The 19,488-nt window shown below is 50.6% G+C and overlaps 7 protein-coding genes across 7 annotated transcripts; 4 read left to right on the top strand and 3 right to left on the bottom strand.

Moving 5' to 3' along the window:
• Window positions 1-298: 298 nt before the first annotated feature.
• BDZ99DRAFT_521569 (uncharacterized protein) lies at window positions 299-7,680 on the bottom strand (the record flags this gene model as incomplete). The annotated part of the gene is made up of 15 exons (XM_033725640.1): window positions 299-677; window positions 767-962; window positions 1,021-1,057; window positions 1,147-1,588; window positions 1,642-1,744; window positions 1,884-2,023; window positions 2,079-2,246; window positions 2,616-3,277; window positions 3,330-3,463; window positions 3,514-3,684; window positions 3,733-3,927; window positions 3,977-4,332; window positions 4,380-4,492; window positions 4,542-4,807; window positions 4,854-7,680. 15 exons carry the CDS (start codon window positions 7,678-7,680, stop codon window positions 299-301), a joined length of 6,189 nt encoding a protein of 2,062 aa, XP_033576073.1.
• A 344-nt stretch (window positions 7,681-8,024) lies between these two features.
• Window positions 8,025-8,622, top strand: BDZ99DRAFT_347845 (DUF543-domain-containing protein; the record flags this gene model as incomplete). Its single annotated transcript, XM_033714452.1, has 3 exons — window positions 8,025-8,084; window positions 8,341-8,493; window positions 8,566-8,622. Coding segments are annotated over 3 exons (270 nt in total), but the record flags the coding sequence as incomplete, so codon positions are not given.
• A 2,404-nt stretch (window positions 8,623-11,026) lies between these two features.
• On the bottom strand, window positions 11,027-12,868 carry BDZ99DRAFT_463917 (uncharacterized protein). The gene is made up of 5 exons (XM_033720179.1): window positions 12,473-12,868; window positions 12,286-12,413; window positions 12,126-12,219; window positions 11,220-12,043; window positions 11,027-11,152 (listed from the first exon to the last, which is right to left on the bottom strand). Exons 1-4 carry the CDS (start codon window positions 12,735-12,737, stop codon window positions 11,313-11,315), a joined length of 1,218 nt encoding a protein of 405 aa, XP_033576071.1. The 5' UTR covers window positions 12,738-12,868; the 3' UTR covers window positions 11,027-11,152; window positions 11,220-11,312.
• On the top strand, window positions 12,825-13,546 carry BDZ99DRAFT_463915 (uncharacterized protein). Its single transcript, XM_033720178.1, has 3 exons — window positions 12,825-13,055; window positions 13,106-13,188; window positions 13,242-13,546. Exons 1-3 carry the CDS (start codon window positions 13,017-13,019, stop codon window positions 13,531-13,533), a joined length of 414 nt encoding a protein of 137 aa, XP_033576070.1. The 5' UTR covers window positions 12,825-13,016; the 3' UTR covers window positions 13,534-13,546.
• Window positions 13,291-14,894, bottom strand: BDZ99DRAFT_463914 (Triosephosphate isomerase). The gene is made up of 7 exons (XM_033720177.1): window positions 14,855-14,894; window positions 14,729-14,799; window positions 14,431-14,639; window positions 14,282-14,356; window positions 14,124-14,230; window positions 13,859-14,073; window positions 13,291-13,807 (listed from the first exon to the last, which is right to left on the bottom strand). Coding segments are annotated over exons 1-7 (708 nt in total). The 5' UTR covers window positions 14,857-14,894; the 3' UTR covers window positions 13,291-13,778.
• An 883-nt stretch (window positions 14,895-15,777) lies between these two features.
• Window positions 15,778-16,984, top strand: BDZ99DRAFT_45539 (uncharacterized protein). Its single transcript, XM_033718439.1, has 2 exons — window positions 15,778-16,146; window positions 16,193-16,984. The coding sequence occupies exons 1-2, from the start codon at window positions 16,001-16,003 to the stop codon at window positions 16,950-16,952; spliced, it is 906 nt and encodes a 301-aa protein (XP_033576068.1). The 5' UTR covers window positions 15,778-16,000; the 3' UTR covers window positions 16,953-16,984.
• Window positions 16,985-18,029: 1,045 nt separating this feature from the next.
• Window positions 18,030-19,125, top strand: BDZ99DRAFT_45505 (uncharacterized protein). The gene has a single exon (XM_033718421.1). It carries the CDS (start codon window positions 18,156-18,158, stop codon window positions 18,747-18,749), a length of 594 nt encoding a protein of 197 aa, XP_033576067.1. The 5' UTR covers window positions 18,030-18,155; the 3' UTR covers window positions 18,750-19,125.
• The last annotated feature ends 363 nt before the right edge of the window (window positions 19,126-19,488 follow it).

The following is a 19,488-nucleotide window of genomic DNA, read 5'->3' as shown; positions in this document are numbered from 1 at the left end:
ATAATGTGTGTGGGATGGTTTGTGGGACGTAGTGTGCGAAGTTGATCAAGGGAAGGAATTAGTTGAGATGGGTTAGAGCTCCTTAAATGCTACTAATTTGTAGAGTTGTGGACTATCAATAGTGAAAGCTTCATCATTGTGACTTGACTATCAATAGTCAATTCTATGGATACCAGAACATTGTTTAACTATGCAGCTAAACAAAATACATCGCATTTAATCATGCTGTCGATCGTTCCTTTTAGAGCATCTAGAAATGGCCCTAGGAAGCATCATCCTCCACATCGAGAACAGTCGTCTAGCGTGCGATGAGATCATCAACTAACGATTTGTCCCCTTCATCGCTATCGCCAAGCCCATCTACGTCCTCGATCAACGGTGAATCGGATTCCGAATGAGCCCTCACGCCCTGCTCTACTTGATCGCCAGGGTGACCGCTCTCCCCCATTACTTCCTGTGTTTGAGACACACGATTCCTCGGTGTCTCTGCCGCCAATGCTTCATTGAGAACTCGGGGGACTAAGAGAAGCGTACTCTCCTTCTCAATGTTATAATAAGCCAGCGTTCGGCGGTCCTCGAGCACTTCGCCAGCGAAAACCAGTCGCTGCATGTCAGGGACGATTCCCTCTTTGTCCTGGATCCTTTTTGGATATTGAGGATCGTATCGGACGTTTCTGCTTCAATAGTGGTTGTTTTTCCAGTTACTGAAGTGAGGTTAGCAATCCATAATGACGACTCTCTATGACTAAGTAGCAGTAATACTTACGGTGCTTCACAAAGATTTGCATTCCACCACGAAGGCTCAGGAAAAGGTTGATAGTGCTGTTCGGCACAATCTTGTAGTTGCACATACACGAGACGCTGCTCGTCGATCTTTATCTGTTTCGTCTTGTAACTCAAGGCTTTCACCGCGTCGATAGACATGTTTGGTTCCAGTTCTATCTCAGTCTTCCTCTTCAGCACTAGTCAAAGGTTAGCTTGCCAGGGAGATTGCTATATGATGGCGAACGGGAGACGTACAATCTTGGACGAAATAGAGTATCTTTTCGATTTCGCGCTAGATACTCTCTTTGTAACCCGAATCAGCGTCGTGGCAGTCATATTTCCATGTGTACTTTCCATTGTATACCGGCCCATCTCACCCACCCAAATGAATGTCAGCCCTTTCTCGCGCACGTGATCAAGCACCATCTGGAGTTGGTTAAGGTTTAGATCTTCCGTCTGCTCCATTACCAAGCCCGGATTGTTGTCATACTGCTCCATATACTGCGTGATGGTGTCTTTACTGATTGGCAGCATTTCTACGACAGGTTTGCTTGCGGGATCTCTTGCAGGAGAATTGGCCCAGGCGATTGGCTCAGTACTTCCCCATTCATCATGTTCGCCCTCATCTTCTCTTTCGTTATCCTCTTGTGTGATTTCATTGTGGGCAGATGCCAAATTAATTGAGCGCCGCATGTCGGTAGCAATATCGGCCCTGGCATTGGAAAAGTGTTTATACCGACGAATGGCCAGAACCGTAGCCCGAAATCGCTTCTTTTGATCTGACGACAGCGCAGTTGTACTATCATCACCAGCATTCCCATCTCTAACGAACAATTGGCAGGTCCAGCAAGATTAACTAGAGACTTCTTTGCTCACCCGCCATCCACCACCTCGCCCTCCCTCCCTTTTGCAGCAGCCAACTGAGCGATCAGAAGAACCACCATAAGATTGTTCTTCGTACTAGTCAACTCGGTCCTAACTTTATTAATCTTCTAATCTTCAGCTGCAAAAAAGGCCACTTTCGCCTTCTCAGACTTCGACAGCTTGATTTCCTTCCCCACCCCCCCCCCCCCCCCCCCCCCCCCCGGGGGTCGAATTATTAGTAACTAGTTCCTTACTCGCTTTCTCCAAGACATCTTGAAGTTGCTGGAATACGGTTTTGCAGATATCGGTGGCTTGCTGTACTTGTTTGAGGCCTTCAGAGCTTAAGAGAGGGTGGGCGACGCCGTATGGGTCGATGAGGTCTTTGAGCTGAGATCTGAGAAGTCGTCAGTAGTTGATTACACAAAGGTCGCGTGATATTCAAGAGTTACAGGATGCCGCAAGTCACAGAGACATCTGCGCTTATCTTCCCAGCCGTTTCTTCGGCGTCGAGCACCGTTTCTGCGAATGTGAAGAGCTTGGTTGATATCTTGAGGCCGATGTCTGTGAGTTGGATGATCGACGCCGCGGCACCGACTGCAGCCAGTGCTTCCATGGTCCTGGCTCTGATTAGCAGATCCGAAGGTAATTTGTGAACTATTCTGGGGGTTTGGAGAAGATACCAGGCTGTGAGATGCCTGATAGAAGTTTTCCCCACCTCAGGCACGTGTACCACCTAAGGCACACCTACCGAACGCCACCACCAGCATTTATAAAATATCACAACTCCACCAAAGGTTTACAGAATCGGACCAAATATGGAAGATATGGCCCACATCTCTCGGCTTGATCTATGTCGCAGAACCTCCTACACGGCGTCCTAACTTTTAATCCAGCCCGGAGGCACCCCCAGCATTGTCACCTACTTCCCTCTCATCAATGCCCATCTCATAAACTCTTAATAACTTCCTTCCCTCCCATCCCCTCACCCAGCTTTCTCTCTGCTCTGTTTTTTCCACTCAGCATACACCCCCTTCCACACAGCCCTCGTACTCCCATCCATAGCCGCACTCATCGCCTTCAGTGCCGCTTTATCCGTACAATCCAGCGTGGACCACAGCCCGGGTATCAGTCGCGCTCTCACTTCTGGCTCCAGTCTCCCGCTGAGCATATTCTTACAAAATGCGGCTATCAGCGTAGGCATGTACTGCCCTGCATATTGTCTCGCCTGCTTCGTTGCATCCACAAGATCAGCATGGTAGTTCTTGCGGCCCTTCTGGAGACCCGAGACGGCGGACACGGTGGGGGAAGACGTAGTGGTCAGGAGGCGGGTGAAGGCGACTGCCGCGGCAGGCGATAGGGGGTGTAAAGAGGGAGCAAGCCATGGTGGGAGGTGGGCGGTAGATGTGCCGCGGCGGGTAGTGTTAGGAATGTAGAGGCAGGTGAGGAAAGCTTGAAGAAGGGGCATGAGAAGGTGGAAGCGGCCACCGAGGCGAGAACGGTGGAGTGACAGGATGATCTGGATGGAATCGCAGAGGCGGATGAAGATCGCAGAAGCTTGCGATACGGGTAGGTATGGTCCTGCGGGAGATGTGATAGCGGTTAAAGCTCCGATGAAGGTCTCGATGCCGTATTGAGACACCATGAAGTGCTGCAGCGAGATTGGTCAGTGCTGATGCGAAATTCGACGCTTGATAACGTACCTTGGAGCGAAGGATGGTGTCTACGCAGTCCAGTAGTGCATTGGAGCGAGCTAGGTCGTCGGACATCGTCAGTCGTGCCGAGAGATTTCCCAGTATTGCCAGAAGCTGAGTCTTGTTCTCCGCACCATCAGATGCTATGAATGAACCTTTAGCGGCGAACTCAGAATATTGGAAAACAACTTACGCGCAAGAGTAGGAACAAGAACGCCAAGTATGCGTAAACATCCTGCATCAGGCTTCTCCTCTTGCTGAGGGAGCAATAGTGAAAGCTGCTCCAACATTGTCGGCGTATCGAAAGATAAAAAGGCTTCTTTGACCAAGTCAACCACGCTTTGCGCTTGTCGGGCGGACAGATCTGAAATCATTAGTATTTTCAACACATGAGGATGTGTCATTATCGTACCCAGACGCAACACCACCCGAGATAGCTGAATGAATTCTCCGACACCGTTGCACATCTGTAATCTTGCGGCTAGCTTGTGTATCGAAATCCAGTAATTAGCTGACGCTAGATCTGCTGGAATATGCACTGGATTCGAACTCATATACGGAGCGAGCCATTCCCGCACAACGTTTTTGACTTTCTTGTAAAGCTCCGCTACACGATGTTAGCGGCTTCCAAGATGCCATTGAAGGGCAGTACTTACCCTCTCTTTCAGCTAAATGAACGGGAACCTCACTCAGCAGATCTAGGACAGTTTCAATACCGACCATGAAATACTCTTCCTTCGGATCCTTCGGATCCTTCAGATCTAGCAGGCCTGATTTTCGTGATACAATCAAATTTATGGCACAATACTTAATGCATGTGCGCGCAACTTCATCGTATATGCCAGTTTCAGCGGTATACTTTCCGGCTCGCAACACTGACATGAGGCCGTCCACAAAAAGCATTACCTGGAGTGTGAACGAGTGTGACTCTACGGAGAGATTGCTGAGCATTCCTTCAAGTCTTTTGAGATATTCCTGGCTGTGTTTCTGACCTGGCTCAGAAAGAATGTGACTACACCATTAGCATCATCGACATTCATGACCCGGAAAAGTGCTTACTGTAAAGTCAATCGGGCAAGAAGCCGGAAGGCTTCTGTAACTTCTGGGCTAGCTTCGAATTCCTCCGTGTTGAGTACCTCAGCTATTTTTTCCAGTCCATACGGGTCCGTAGACTAAGGAATAATGAGCCTCATCCCAAGAGATACAGTCTTGTGTACTTACAATTTTGGCAGTAGCATTAGGAAGCTCCATTAGTCTGATCATGAGGGCAAGATGACGCAGTACTTGTTCTTTCGACGCATCCCCGGTGAGAAGGATAGCCTGCGTTCGATCCAATATCTTCTCCCGCTGATTTCGAGAAAGTGCCTTGAGCGGAATTTGTGCGTAAAGAGACGTCGAGAAGTGATTGAAGTCACCACCGTAGAAATCGCGCTCGGGCTCCAAGCCACCCTCTTCGAAGCCCGAGAATATTACAGATAGGAGGTCGTCTATACAAGTCAGCTTGGGTAGAGATTTCAACTATGGCATACGTACCTTTTATTTTAGGATCAGCTGACGAGAGGATGGGGCCCGAGGATGCTACCAGGAGACCTTTATAACCACGCCCTGACTGATCTATGGCAGCAAGCTCAAAGAGAAGATTGAACAGTGCAGCGCGTAGATCTGGTTTCAAGTACACCAGCAGCGTAGGAGACCCTACCAGCAGTCTCTCCATACATCGGAGGAACTCGTGGGCTGACAATGAATCAATCTTTTCAGCCGATTCTTCGTGAATCAAACTATGCGTGCTAATCTCTCCATCTTCCTCAAAAATGGCTGAAGGCATCAAGACACGCAATGCTTTATCCAAGTACCTAGCCACAGTTTCTTGTGCGGTGGGCATACACTGCAAGCAATCGAGTACGGTAACCATAAACGCAAAAGCAGCTGTCATTGAGCTAACGTCCATGTCAGGATGCACGTCCCAGATATTGACACCACCTGGGGCAATGGATGTGTTTGCGAGCTGAACAATCTTCGAGTGGAGTATGTCGCCGGTATCGGCTAGGTATGTCTGAGACTCCAAAGGCCAAAGTAAGGTAAAAAGCCGGGATAGAGCAGTCCATGTCTCTGCCATGTCCGCATAGGTTCTGTACGCAGCAAGGTCTGCCAAAGCAACCAAGTCCGACTGCAGGGCCTTCAAAACGTCTTGTAGTCCTACAATGGTGTCGTCCAAATGAATACAGCGAATGATTATCGAAACCATAGCAGTATTTACATTAGAAGCTTTGAGGAACGCTTCGTCCATCATCCGTTTTGAAACATGATCAGAGTTGAGGGTCTTGAGAAGGGAAGAAAGCGAGTCATCATGCTGTTGAAGCAGATTCGCCATTTGCGTCAACGTCAACGAGTTTTCGAAGACCAATGCCAGAGCGGAGACGAGATCATGCCCTTGCCAGATCGAAGGGTTTGCGACGCTGCTTTCGGTCGCACGAAGCTGATCGGACAATCTGTTGATGAAGCCAAGCAGGTCGCGATTCCTTGCGAATGATTTCATGATTGGGACAATGACAAACTGTCGTAACGCAGTTCTAGCGGTCGAGAACCCGGTGTCTGACGTAGAAATGAGACCAGAGATAATATGCGTGACGTTCCATGTATCATCCTGCTGAACCTCCTCGGTAGAATCGAGGCAATGAGGTGAGTACTGAGAGATTTGACGGAAGAGCGCACGAGAGAGGTCATTTTGAGAAAAGAAGCCGGTGGAGTCGACTGCCTTGGCCGCTGGAAGGAAAATATCCGGATCAAGAGCAACAAGTTTAGCGACAAGTCCCCACCAGATAGTCCGATGTCTTCCACCGGGGTGAGTAGGTACTCCAGTGAGAAATTTGAAGATGGATTCGGTGACAATAGAGTCCACAGAGAGGTTCCACTCAATGAACGCTTGCAAAATGTCTTCCATGGATCTAACGGACTCCCAAACAACCGGGACACCTTGTTTCTCCAATGTACAGCCGGTACATTCTAGTAGCGCAACCAGGACTGCTTGGTTCCATGGCTTCTCGGAGATTCGGTTTCTTGGTGTTTGGCGTGGTGAGCATCTGATAGCAATGTCCATCAGCTGTGGGACAGTTCGGAAGAGCAGCTCCGATGATTGAGGCACCGGCTGGTCCATTCGTTTCAATATAGCGGCTTCAGTCAAAGTACTTCGAATGTTTGTTAGAGACCGATGCAGCTTCAAAGCCCTAGCGATACTCTCTTCTTCTTTTGGTGGTTTCTTCCTCGGCTCATTCCCGTCAATGGAAACGGCATCACGAGCACCCAAGTTCGTAAAGAAGTCCGAACGAGCAGGGCCGAATATATGTCTTGCGTAGAGCTGCTCAAGTGATCTAATCACTGAGCTCTGCGTACTGCGCAAGCGCTGTTTGGTGAGATTTGCCTCTTCATGCAAATCAGTAAAGGTATCATCATCTCTTACTAGTCCGAGCAGAATCGTAGCAGGAAGAAGACAGTGCTCCGAGAACGCGTTCAAACTCGCGACGGTATCGTCGTGACGCCCTGGGGTCCTCATTTCCCATATTCGAAAAATCGGAGTCAGTCTCATACAGCTGTCAGGGGCTCCGAGAATGGCGGCTTTAGCATCCGTGTCCAGGAGCATCGAAACAAGAGCGTTCAGCCAAAACTTCAGCAGCTTGGCAGCTTTTTCGCTATCAACGAGGAGGACCATTCGCATGTGATCTGCTGCGATCTTATCTTCGGGCTCTGTATGCGAGTATGACTTGGCTACAATAGTCTCGAGGCTTCTAGCAATAGCGTCGAAAAGGTCCTTTGGCGCTCCTGTAGTCAAGCCAATCTTCTTCGCTGGAGCTTCAACTTCAGCATGCCTTTTCCGCTTCCGTGACGTCGCAGGGAGCTCCTCAGCGGTGACACTTGATTCCGAAGCTTCTCCACTGGCCGTGGTCCCACTCTGAGGTTCGACATCGACCTTGAAAGCTGTGTCGTGCACATCGTCCCCAAAATTTTCCTCCAGCACTTTCTCCAGCGTATTAACATAATCCCCAGCTCTTAAAAGGCCGGCTGCATTCGAGGTCGGTATTATAGTAGTCAGACATCCCAGTAGTTTCCAAGCTCTTATATTCTTTCGCGCCTTGCTTCCAGTAGTCCCTTCAACCTTCAACTTTTCCAGAATCCAGCGGAGGACCCATTCTGCGCGGGCGTGGTATTGTAGGCTTCGGGGTTTCCCGGAGCTATTCACTGTAGACCTGGAGGCATCCCACGTATTCGGAAGTCCCAAGATGCTCGCCACCTCGCGGATTTGCTGATTCAGGTCTGTAAAGGTCTTCTCGAGCGCGAGAAGCCGTTGGAGGGATGTCGGGGCCATATTCTTGGATCCTCTCAGCTTATGGACAAAAATAAATGCTTGAGCTATACAAACCTTAGATTGAGGCGCCATTTCATCCCCTTACCACTTTCAAAAACCTCAAATGGTGCCGTTGCTGTCGTCGTGGTGGGGAATCTCGAATTCATCTGAAAAAGTTCGCTCACGGACCACCGCATTTCTCTTGGCGCGAAGGTCAACTTCTGAGCATCATCAGTTCCTCGGGACCTCAACCTCACCTCCAAACATCACCACCCAGCTCTCCCGTGCCTCTGCACCGCTCCCTCCCTGGACCTCCCGAGATCAATTGGTCGGAAACACACACACGAACGATGTCGGAAAGTACGCCCACTACTCCGGTCGCGCGGACGACCCGGCCGATCAGCGAGTCGCTGTTGAACGAGAAGGTAGGCTTGCGGATATCTTCTTAGGGCTCAATTGGGCACCATACACACTTGAGATGGGTACACTGTACAAATTGGAGCATTTGGGAGCTCTTTTGCAAAAATCGCAAGCTCGAGATGCCTTACATGACCTCCAGCACGCCACCAGCAAACAATCCCCCGACTATCGCACACCTCTCCACCACCTCCGCCCATCCTACACCCATCGCATCCCCCTCCGCCTCCAGCCCTTCAATCAGATGCTAACAGACAATCACAGTGGGACCGCTGCCTCTCCTCCATGCTCATCCGCTCCGGCCTCGGCCTCTCCTTCGGCATAGTCTTCTCCGTACTCCTCTTCAAGCGTCGCGCATGGCCCGCAACCGTTGGACTAGGCTTCGGTGCCGGCCGCGCGTGGGAAGAGTGTGATAACGTACACTCCCTCCCCTCAAACAAACACCATTAGAGCACGATGAATATGACGGGCTAACGGGTACATGGGTAGTCATTCAAGCACGCCGCCGCACCGTCGAAAGACGGGCTGAGAGTTCTGCGACCATGAGAATGGAGCAGGTAGCTAGATTAGCGGGGAACGAAGTTGGAGTCAGGCTGTCGGGGGGGCGAGATGGCATAATTGTGGCTTCAGTGGAGTGATTTGAGGTTCTTCGTGCACGAATACGCTGTATAGTAGGGGGCAGGGCTTGGGAATAGACAGCAGCGAGCCAGCTTAGTTTCAGTTTCATTCAATTGAGCATTGTACATTTGGTCCAAATCCCTTCCCTCGGTAACGCGAGTACATTTGTGATAACACACGAAATTATCAACAAAGGCAACGGTACAAGACACTCGAGGCTTGGAATTCGCAGAGAGGAGCTACATATTGTGAGCGCTTTAGGTACCTCAAACCCATTTCGTTCGCCTTGCAAAATCCCACCCGATGGCCATCTCGTTTTTGACCGGAACGCCTTGAGCTTGTATTCACATCCACGATTGCCTCTAGGGATAAGTAATACGGAACACTAATAGCAGCTTTCGCGGCTTGGTGGATCTAGACGCGACTACTGTTACCTGATTGAGCGGCCGACGACTTGTCGCATTAAGTTCAAGGGCATGTCATTGCACGGCTGAGAGGGGAGTGGTATGAATCAGACCAGATGAGCCTAGTCAGCGTCTTGAGACCGCTCAGCAGAAACGAGCGCCCTACATCTGCTCGAATATACGTCTCATGTAAGAACAAACTTGGCCTACTTGCGACGCTCATGCTGAGGGTGGGCGGGCAGGGCTAACAGCAGTCTGTCTGATCTGCTTCTGCGAGTCCAAGGGTCGACATTGGTGCATGTGGGGGGAGAGGCCCTGTCGGACTCTGCCTCGATAACGTCAAGAGCGTTTGTTATGATCTGAGCCTTTCAGGGTCCAGCCTTAAACGATACCTTATATACCTATTATTTTCGAGCATCATTTCATACTAGCAAACAGTGGCAATCGTAGCCACTCAGCGATCCCGTAAAAACTTGCGACTCTACAGTGTAGTAGCGCAGTGGTAGCTGGGTGGTTTCGTTTTTGCCATTTTGTTTTGCTAACTGGGTTGGATCCCAGTTTGATTCCCGCTGGAAACGTTGCCTTTGGGTTTTTGCGCTTTTTGCCTTGGATGCCCTCCTCGTCCAAGGCCTCAGCTACAAGCTGATGGGATGAGTTACGCGGTCCAGTCCACCGGAGGTTGGCTCGTGGAAAGCCTGGACGTTGTGTGATGATGTCCAGATGCCTGTTAAAAAGCCTTCCCACCTCTTTCGACTACCGAAATTCTCTGACTACGCGTTGACCACTAAGAAAGGCATTCCGTCTTTAGCGCACAGGGAAAGTCCTTCAGACCCCTTTATCGAAGTTGGTGGTGAATCGTCTCCGGAAGCCTTAATGCTTCGAAAGCGCTCCTATAACGTACTGTCCGATTGGTTCTGCCACCATTAAGAATTTACTTTGTCTGAAAATGAGGCACGAAGGCAGTACTCGGGCCCCGTCGGGTTGTTTCACAATGATCGAAGATCAGCCCGTACGTAGTCCGACGGGGCGCGAGTAGTATACATTGTACTCGGTGAGGAAAAGATCCAGGATGAAACTTTACCCCTCGGACAGCCCCAACCAACAGGCACTAACGCTTAACATCGAGTGCAGCCAGACCAAACAAGTGTTTTGAAGTCAGAGCTCTTGTCGAGTTCCATATCGGTTGGGGCGTCGAGAGGCGATGATTGAAACAAGGGTGTAGCAGCGGTGGGTGAGGCTCGGCACCTACTTACGCGTATCCAACACAGAATTTGGCGTTGATCATGAGCATCAGCGAACCTTTACGCTGCAGTACATCGTCATAGATATGCGTACACCGCTTTAGCGCCGCTCGAGGTGCCCCGAAGAGCCTTCGTAACCCTGAGCGAAATCCAAATCCATGGTTTTGAGCAATTGGAAAACTCGCCAGGTCACCTCAGACAGTGATAGAAGGGTGTAACGTGTACACCAACAACGTATGATCAACTGATACTAAGGGCAAAAGGACAAGGCAAAGCCGTAGCATGCAGTGTTTAAAGACCATCTGATATACTTTACAAAGAGAATGCACCCATAGGGGGCGCAACTGAGATACTGAAAACAACCTTACCCAGCCCACCAGACTCTCGGTTTTAATAGTAACACAGCACCGTCACGGCAAGATCATTAAGCAGATGCCTAGAGAAAACTAGACTCCTTACCTCTGATCTTACCTTGAGGACAAAATTTGGAACCCATCGGTGCTATCCGTTCCGGATACTTACCACCAGAAAAGCAAAGAAACAAACCACGTGGTTCACCTAGCATTGAAACGTAAAGAAAAAAGCCATGCATAATAAGACATTCAAGAACCACCCCAAATGAGCCCTGATTTCGATTCAAAAGATCGCTGCTTCGGAATCGTGTCGCCCGTATCGTCCGGTTGGTAGGTGTGATACCTCGTTGGGTCGCCCCAGATAGCGTCGTCTACCAGTCAAAAGGAGAAAAAAAGAGTCGAAAGTGGATGGCGAGAGCGGTTCTTGAAGTTGAGCATGCAGTTGTGCTTACCGCTTACCCTAGTCGAGTTTGATGTTGAGTTGGCGTTGGAGGAATTCGATGTGGTTGCAATACTTGACCGCTTACCCTTGGTGACGAAAGGGAAGAAAGTTGAAGGCGGAGAGAACAGAATATACCCTTTGAGACAAACCCATTCGCTGCTCAGCTGAATCGAGACGCTCAGTATCTTCGTTTGCTTCGGGATTCATCGTTGTCGCCGTCGTATGCCCGCTTCCTGGAATAGTCATCTCGGCCATACCCACCACTCTCTCGGTCGCGGTCTCTGTACCCGCTGCCTCGATCGCCTCGGTCGCGGTCTCGGCCAGCGTCGCGGTCTCGTGGTCCCCGCTCTCGAACAGGTTCGCTGTTGCTGCCACTCGGTCCGCGGTCACGGAATCCCCCTTTATCGTCGTAGGAGCGTCCACCGTATCCTCCGCCGTTGGTGTCAAACGAACGGCCTCCGTGGCCTCCTGAGAAACCGCCGCTTCGTCCTCCTCCACGAGGGCCAGAGGGTGCGCCGTCCGGTGGTGCTCCTGAGCCGCCGAAGCCGTTCGACTGGTAGCCAATACCACCTCGTCCTCCATACCCACCTCTGTCACCTCCGAATCCGCCGCCTCGGAAGCCACGATCTCCTCCACCAAAGCCTCCCCTGAAGCCGCGGTCGCCACCTCCACGGCCGCCACGGAATCCTCCTCCACCAAACCCACCACCACGGAAGCCTCCAGGTCCAGATGGTGGTCCGGCAGCAACTGCACCAGCTGGTCGGGCTGGTGGTCCCTTGGTGTAGTGTCGTCCTCCAAGACCTCCACCATAGCGACGAGGTCGCCAGCCCTGCACGGTGCGGCCGCGTTCGACGTCGACTAGAACTTTGCGGTCTTTGATACGAATACCATCAGTCTCCTTGTAAGCAGCTAATGGTTAGAAGCAAGAGCCTCATGTCAGCATTGTCCGAATATTTTACCTGATGGAGGGGGAGGGGTTAGATCTTGTTACCTTTCATGTCCTTCTCGCGTTCATAGACAACAAATGCATAGCCCCTATGCTTCTTCTTTTCTTTCTTCTCGTTGGGGTTCTTGACGATGCGAATCTAAAGAAGGGCTATTAGCACATTTGAAAAAAGGGGAACCAGCATGGCGCATGGGAAGTTGCATACTCTCTCGATCGGACCGAACCGTCCAAACTCAGATTCAAGATCCTTCTCGGTAGCGTCATAGTTCAAGCGTGCAACGAACAGCGTCTTGAAAGCATCGCCGCGAATATTGGGGTCACTGACAGGCTTGTCTGCAGGCCGTTAGCATTTGTTTCCATGAGGAAGTCTGCAGATACGAGTGGCGACTTACACTCTTTAATACCTTCATCGGCAAGGAGCTTCTGCTTAGCTCTCTTCTCGAGCTTTTCCCTGTCTTTCTTCTGAAGCCAGCACTCTCCCGAGTCCACGAATCCGTCCGTGTCCTTGTACTCTCGAAAGGCGTCCATATACTGGCCAACGCCGCCGAGCCTATTGGTAATACGATGTTCGGGAGCATGGTCGATGGGATTGAGGTAGCGCAGCGCCGGGCGCGGGGCGAAGAGCGCGAGAAGGTTGTGAGGAAGCTTGTCCGTCATCGCGAGGAGTGGGGCCCTACGAAAGAGCTTGTAGTCTGGAGGCGAGTGACTAGATCAGTTTCCACGAAGAAACTCCGCGATGCAATGGTAATGATGGCGACAGTGACACGGTGAGGTGTGGGCGACGGTGAGAGGAAGGGGAACTGAAGGCAGCGACGCGACTCCAGGAAAGTTGGACTAGCGCCGGCGAAAAGAACGGTCCGGGCTATCTTGGCGTTCTTCGAGGTGAAAGTCGATCGACTTCATCACTTCAAGGCGCTGCTGGACAAATTGTGCATCATGCCGCTTTCCGCTGTCAAGGCCGTGGCCAAAGGCCAGGTACGTTTCAATCGCCATGATGTGTAGCCGATTACTCATGATTTCTTCAGAACGGCGTCGGCGCCTTCATCCTCCAGTGCAAACGCCTCGACTTCCACTACTGCGACTGGGCCGGGAGTTCTAGGGGCATGAAGTATGTTCTCTTCTACATCGAACGACAAAAGCCACATAGCTAAATAATTACAGCGCGTTCATTCAAAAGCGTCTGCCCCAATTCGCGCGCGAGAACCCTCAAATCGAAATCACTGTCTCCCCTCGACCGCATAAACATCCTGTCGTCAAGGGCCACTACATCAATGGACGAGAAAAGGCCGTCTGTGTAAGGAATATGACAACCGAGATGATCCTCGAGAAAGCAAGCCTACTGAGGGATGCCAGTGGCGAGAAGTTGAAGAGGGTGAACAAGCCGGTGACCAGCGTCAACGAGAGCGTGAGAGGCATTTGGAGTCCATATCACGGCGCGCAGTATAAAATATGAGATGCGCAAAGAGGCGGGGCATGTATAGATGTATACCACAGTTGGCATGGAAGGCGCATTGGAAATTGGGCATGTATATATATTTGTAGAGCTAGTGGAGTGGAACGAATCTTCAACACGGCTCAGGTTGAGCAAACTTGCATTCATATCTTTTTTATGTTTGGTGCCTGTGATATGGACCAGATTGAGACATAGACTCTACAGCATGTAGGTATCTCAACCTTCAGCAAGACTGGCATATCTGCTCATAGCTTCGCGTTGATGATCTCGACGACTAGAGTTTTGTGTTAGAACGTTTCGATAGAGCGATTGGCAGGTTACTCACAAGCTGGTTTCAAGCTGGCGCCGCCGACCAAGAAGCCATCAATGTCTGGCTGCTTAGCCAGATCACTGGAGTTCTTCTCGGTGACACTGCCGCCATAGAGGATGCGAGTCGAATCAGCCGCTTCGGGAGAAACCTCTTTCTTCAACCACTCCCGGATTGCCGCATGAACCTCCTGGGCCTGCTCAGTGGTAGCCACCTTTCCGGTTCCAATGGCCCTAAGAGTTAATGTTAGACCATGCGCCTATTTTCGGTGATTGGAACATACCAAATCGGCTCATATGCAACCACAATCTTTGACCAGTCCTTGACAACGTCTGCAACAGCCTTAAGCTGGGTAGTCACAACCTCAATGGTCTTTCCGGCTTCACGTTGCTGGCAGCTGTTAAAATCTGCAAACATACACAATGGTTGGCATTTGCTTACCTCCAAGCTCTCACCACAGCACAAAATGACGCCTAGGCCTCCATCAAGGGCAGCCTTGGTCTTGCTAGCGACGAACTAAGCAGAGAAGTATCTGTCAGTATCTCTCCAATATCTTTTTGTACAACGGCATAAGTTCCGGAGCCACATACCGCATCGTCTTCCTGTAGGATCACTCTCCTCTCCGAGTGGCCCGTGAGTGTCCAAGTTATGCCAGACTCCTTCAATTGGTCCACGCTGATCTCTCCGGTGAAAGCGCCGTTGGGCTTATCGAAGACATTCTGGGCGGCAACCTCGATACCCTTGCGGAGGTGTTCGCGGGCAAGGAGGAGATAGAGAGACGGCGGGGCAATGACAACCTCTATTCGGTATCCGGGTCAGCATTTGTTTGAGGTTTGACTTCGGGGAATTGTTTGGAGAATTGGATTTGTCAAAGTTGCTATCACGTACCAACATTGGGGTCTAGCTTTGCCTGGTTGATGTTGTGGACGATGTCTCGAATGGTCTTAATATTGCCATTCCTATACAGCATCAGTTCCCGTCGGCTGAGGAATATCGAGCGGGATTTGTACTCACATCTTGAAGTTCCCACCGACGAAGAATTGGCGACCCATGATTGCTGATTTGGTGTCTGAAAGAACTATGTAGGTTTTGGAAATGTATGGACGAAACCGAGGATACTCAGGTGTTTGTCGTGTGTTGTTGATAGTGTTGAGCTATGGCGGGGGAGGGGAGCTTTTAGCTCGGGCGATTTCGGCTTGCTTTTGAAAGAACGCAAGACCAAAAGCAACTTTCATCACGCACCGCTGCGCCATTAAAATCCTCTGCAAAGCCGTGGTCTTCACTTCTAGATCACGGATACAAAAGTAAAGTTCCACTCAGAGATATCACGTGAACACTCCAGAGCCGTCGTCAACGTGTCCACGGTTGGTTCCGGTGACAGAACACACAAACCACGCGCTCCCACTCCACCACGACCCAGTCCCACCCACGACTCAGTCCTGCTGTATCAGCCTGTTTCCACAGTCACTGAATGCTTGTATGCGTTTGGCTGAGTATCATAGATCTAAATATACGAGAACGTGCCAAGACGTCTCTCGCTGGATGGTTGGCTGACAACCCCTTGAAGACGCGCTTGAAAGCATCTATCCAACATACTGATGCGTTCCAAGCGCAGGCTGACATGTTCCATGATGCCGCCCAGTGGAAATCATTGTATGCTATCTTGCGCTTAAGCCCAGACACGCTTCCCACAAATCGTGGCACACCACCATGATCTGAACCGCCCTGGTGGAGTCTTTGACAGCACTGACCAAATTGACCGCCCTCTACGCCCTGTCTATATATGGATGCTTCAGAGCTGAGAAGGCTGCCTTGTATGATGAAACAACCAAACTCCAAGGTCGTCCTACGCAGTCCGGGCTTCGCGCTCGTTTTCCTCTTTCTTCTATAACTTCTGGAGGGATTCCGTCATTGAGGTCTTCTCGCACTTGCCCCTTCTCTTCGTTGATTCTCCGAAACCCTTCATCTTGGTATCTGCTGGCCAGTACCGTCCATTCGCTTTCCGCCGCTCCGCTCCTTTTGTCATTCGTTTACATATTAGTGTCTTCACTGCAGTCTTAATTATAATACCCGGACAATTAAAACTAGAGCGTAACCCTATTCTCATATTCACATATTCAGAGTAGTGTGTCTTGAGCGGCATAGGTTTCTAACGCATTAATGGATTCTCCTGACGACACACTTCCTGATGCCATTGTCAGGAGCCCTCAAGATCCAGCGCCCCTTGCTCCAGCTCCTCATGATCTAGCTCGCCCAATCCGGTTCTCCCTGATCAATGTTTCAGAACAAGCGCGTGCGTTCATAGGGTATGTCTATCTTGAAGGTCCTGCCGTTTATACTAACAGAATTTAGAAACTTCTCAGGAGATATCATCAATATCATCAACAAACCGAGGGAGTTGAAGAGGAAGAAGGAGGCCATCGCGATCGTGGTTCTCGTAGTCTCAGTTGGGGTGATAGTCGCCATATTGTTCGGTGCTCAGGTTTTACCATCCCACACGCCTACATCAGAAGAGCAATCCATGTCAACGATGTCGTTATGGTACACAGCCACCGTCCACGATGCTCCTGTACCAACGTCTGGATCAGCCTATGTCTCGGTCTCTGCGCTTTCACGTTCCTCGCTCGACTCAAGTCAGAAAGACCTCGAGTCGTCAAGAGATACAAACAAGATAACCATCCTCGGACCACCCGCGTTCGTTTCGGCTCAAACTACATTCGCTCCTGGATCAGAAACCCAGCAACCCGAAATATCCTCGACTCTGCCGTCAACAAAGGAAACAGTATTCGCCGCTGCAGTGACCTCGTTCTCACCTTCTCTGACTAGCTCAGATCCTCCACGAACAACGAGTATTCTGTTCGGCGCTACTGGGCCTGTCAAAACCTACCTCTGGAATGGTACCACGACCTTGTGTACTCGCTGGTCCGGTTTAGGTTGTCCCGGCGATCAATGCTACAGCAACACCTGTCTTGACCCTTTGCCATGCTGGGAAGGGCGTTGCTGCACCAGCGGCTGTGCTGAGGGGTGGGAATGCACTAGGACATGTGTTTCTGCAATGTCGTGCGTCACTACGACTGGCGATAGTACCGGGACATGCAGATATACTGCTTAAAGGAAGACGGTTGCTGTAGCCGGTCTAGGGAGAGGTTTTTCCCAGCGTGGGCTGGTTTCCTCCTCAAAGAGAGATATGCGCTCCATAGACAGCCGCTGCATGGATCCTCACTGAAGCTAAATCATCGCAAAGAATATATCTGTCTGTCTGTCTATCTACTGGCTTGAATGGTCGACATGAAGGATGATCGACTCTCGGACAGCGTACCAATAAAGGATGACGAAGTAAAGACGGACCGATTATCATGCAGCATGAGACGGCGATTATCTGTATTAACTATCTGGATTGGTACCATGTGTGTGCTATCAATCGACTTAAGGTCGAAATGACAGCTAAAGCGCACTGAAATTTGAGCCGCATTTCATCTAGGAGTGGGCACGGCAAGTGCTAAATCGGGCGTTGTGCATGCATGGGAGTCTTCACCGGATTTCATGCGTCTTCAGCCACTCGCGAAATCAAACCATTCTGTCGGTACATCGCGCACCCTGATTGATCGGCCATATGCAGTGGGCTGCCGCAACTCCCGAGCATCCAATCTAAGGGGCTCTGTCGAGTTTGGGCGGTGAAACTGCCTTTCAGCCTTTTAGAAATCGCTGGGCATAATCGCGATTCGAAGTCACATTCTAAGCATTTTCTTGCAATAAGCGCCTGCGGTCAGGCTAATTCAGGAAGCTTGTCGACGTGGCAATGGCGCCTTACCGCAATCATTTGCCTTTTTCCATGGCAAGTTCGCCTCTTGACACCCGCATTTCTCGCCCTACCCAATCGGCTCCTCCACTCAGTACGGTTACAACTTCCAGAGACAACTCCTGGACGTAGAAGGTCCACTTTGGCAGATTCGTAAGGCCTCTACATTCGCGCCTCGAGGTGTGCCTCAGGGAGCGGCGGTCTGATACAAAGCCTTGCAGATTGAGCAGACATAAATGTACTCTCTGCTCACTCGAAACGATCGGTTGCGCGTAGAGTGCAAGTTGTCGCTCACAAATACCCAGATTTATTCGATCGACTTGATGGAGTGTTACACTGCACGAGCTTGTTTCTTCCGGTCAGCCTTACCACTTGGTGTACAGTTCGGCATCCCGAAGCGGAGTGACAACGCACTGTGGCCGCTTGGAATCACCTATATGCGCGTGAACGCCCTCGGAACCCTTGGTCATTCAACCGGCCAGCCCTGGTCTTATCATTGGAGGCAACCGATCCAAGATGGCTGGAATCGAAGTTCTCGGGGTGATTGCAAGCGTAGGGCAAATTATTCATTACGGCGGCGTTATTGTCATCGGGCTCCATGACCTGTATCAGCAAGCCCAAAGGGCACCAGAACGATACGCCCAACTGGCCAATCAGGTCGAGCAACTTGTCCAGACGGCACGCCTCATAGCTGAGACGGAAGCCTTAAAGACCGATCTCATCGCTCGACACCTTGAAACTCTTCTTGACACTGTCAAGAACCTCCATCGCACCCTCTCACAAGCCCTAAAAGACACGTCAAAAAAGCCTGGAAAGAGGTGTTGGAGGGCTATTTGGTCCGCTCACAGAGAGGACAAAATATCCAAAGGCTTCTCACAGCTTGAGGAAAACAAAAGCTCCCTCGCGCTCTGCATACTCGGGACGTACGGCGGATTCATGATGCCAGCAATTCAGAAGACAGGAGGATCAGCCAGCTACCTTGAAGGGGAGGTACACCGCAGCCGGGCGAAGTCACCAAGAGTACGAGCCCAAAGACACAACCTAGAGAAACCAGACCCTTCTTCGCAAAATTTAGATGCCTTGCGAGCTGAAAAGGTACTCCCACTCTGAATCGCCCTATGTACCGTAACTTATGCTTACAAGTCGTAGCCAGAAGCAAGCAAACCCCATCAATGCGATGTCGACGATGCGGATGAACCCTCAGACCCCGACACGTTACCGGCCCTGGCTACGGCAGTAGGTGTGGGCAGCCCCACCAACCCTTTTAGACGCCATAAACAGGAAGTAATTCCACCTCCTCCTGCTTCTTCTGCGGGGCTATCGCATTACGACCAAATATTTCCAAGCCCGCAGTCCCAAAGCGACGCTCTTGCTATCGCCTATGGGCAGAGACACTCCCCTCATGGCCAACGACAGCCCACACCGTCCTTTGAAATGCCACCAGCACAGCGAGGTGAACTCATCAATGGCTTGAATCCGTTTGTGTTCGCCGGAAATGAGTACAAGCAAGTTACCTCATACGATGAGGCCAAGAATTTCATTGGGCGATACGGTACACAGCCTGCAGCACAAGGAGCTCCATCAGCTCCCAGTTATTTTCACAATATTGAATCTAGAGACAAATCGAGGACCTTCATTGGCGACTTTAGCGATGCGCAATGCAGTACGATTTTCAACTGTTGAGCGCTTTAGGACGCCAGATGGCCTAGCGGACAAGTAAGCTCAATGGGTTACCCTGGGTAGTGGTAAATAAGTGTACGTAAGATCATGTCTTAGTACTCTACCAAGGTTGTAAAGAATTCTCTTTATGCTACTTTCTTATGTAACTTAGGAGGCGCGCTCAATGGTA

This window comes from Mytilinidion resinicola (genome assembly GCF_010093595.1).
Source record: "Mytilinidion resinicola strain CBS 304.34 unplaced genomic scaffold BDZ99scaffold_11, whole genome shotgun sequence".
NCBI lineage: Eukaryota > Fungi > Ascomycota > Dothideomycetes > Mytilinidiales > Mytilinidiaceae > Mytilinidion > Mytilinidion resinicola.
The sequence above is the reverse complement of the archived record's forward strand: the minus strand, read 5'-3'. Positions and strand labels throughout refer to the sequence as shown.

What these genes read in the sequence shown, in the direction of transcription:
- BDZ99DRAFT_463914 (XM_033720177.1), bottom strand. An exon ending in GCTGTGGTGAGAGCTTGGAG is followed by an intron (nt 14,231 to 14,281) that starts GTAAGCAAATGC and finishes AACAGCTGCCAG; the next exon opens with CAACGTGAAGCCGGAAAGAC. An exon ending in GTTGCATATGAGCCGATTTG is followed by an intron (nt 14,074 to 14,123) that starts GTATGTTCCAAT and finishes ATTAACTCTTAG; the next exon opens with GGCCATTGGAACCGGAAAGG.
- BDZ99DRAFT_463915 (XM_033720178.1), top strand. Translation starts at nt 13,017, where the DNA reads ATGCCGCTTTCCGCTGTCAAGGCCGTGGCCAAAGGCCAG. An exon ending in AGGCCGTGGCCAAAGGCCAG is followed by an intron (nt 13,056 to 13,105) that starts GTACGTTTCAAT and finishes TGATTTCTTCAG; the next exon opens with AACGGCGTCGGCGCCTTCAT. An exon ending in GGGAGTTCTAGGGGCATGAA is followed by an intron (nt 13,189 to 13,241) that starts GTATGTTCTCTT and finishes AAATAATTACAG; the next exon opens with CGCGTTCATTCAAAAGCGTC.
- BDZ99DRAFT_45539 (XM_033718439.1), top strand. Translation starts at nt 16,001, where the DNA reads ATGGATTCTCCTGACGACACACTTCCTGATGCCATTGTCAGGAGCCCT. An exon ending in CAAGCGCGTGCGTTCATAGG is followed by an intron (nt 16,147 to 16,192) that starts GTATGTCTATCT and finishes AACAGAATTTAG; the next exon opens with AAACTTCTCAGGAGATATCA.
- BDZ99DRAFT_463917 (XM_033720179.1), bottom strand. Translation starts at nt 12,737, where the DNA reads ATGACGGACAAGCTTCCTCACAACCTTCTCGCGCTCTTCGCCCCGCGC. An exon ending in CGATGAAGGTATTAAAGAGT is followed by an intron (nt 12,414 to 12,472) that starts GTAAGTCGCCAC and finishes AACGGCCTGCAG; the next exon opens with ACAAGCCTGTCAGTGACCCC. An exon ending in GGTTCGGTCCGATCGAGAGA is followed by an intron (nt 12,220 to 12,285) that starts GTATGCAACTTC and finishes GCCCTTCTTTAG; the next exon opens with ATTCGCATCGTCAAGAACCC.
- BDZ99DRAFT_45505 (XM_033718421.1), top strand. Translation starts at nt 18,156, where the DNA reads ATGGCTGGAATCGAAGTTCTCGGGGTGATTGCAAGCGTAGGGCAAATT.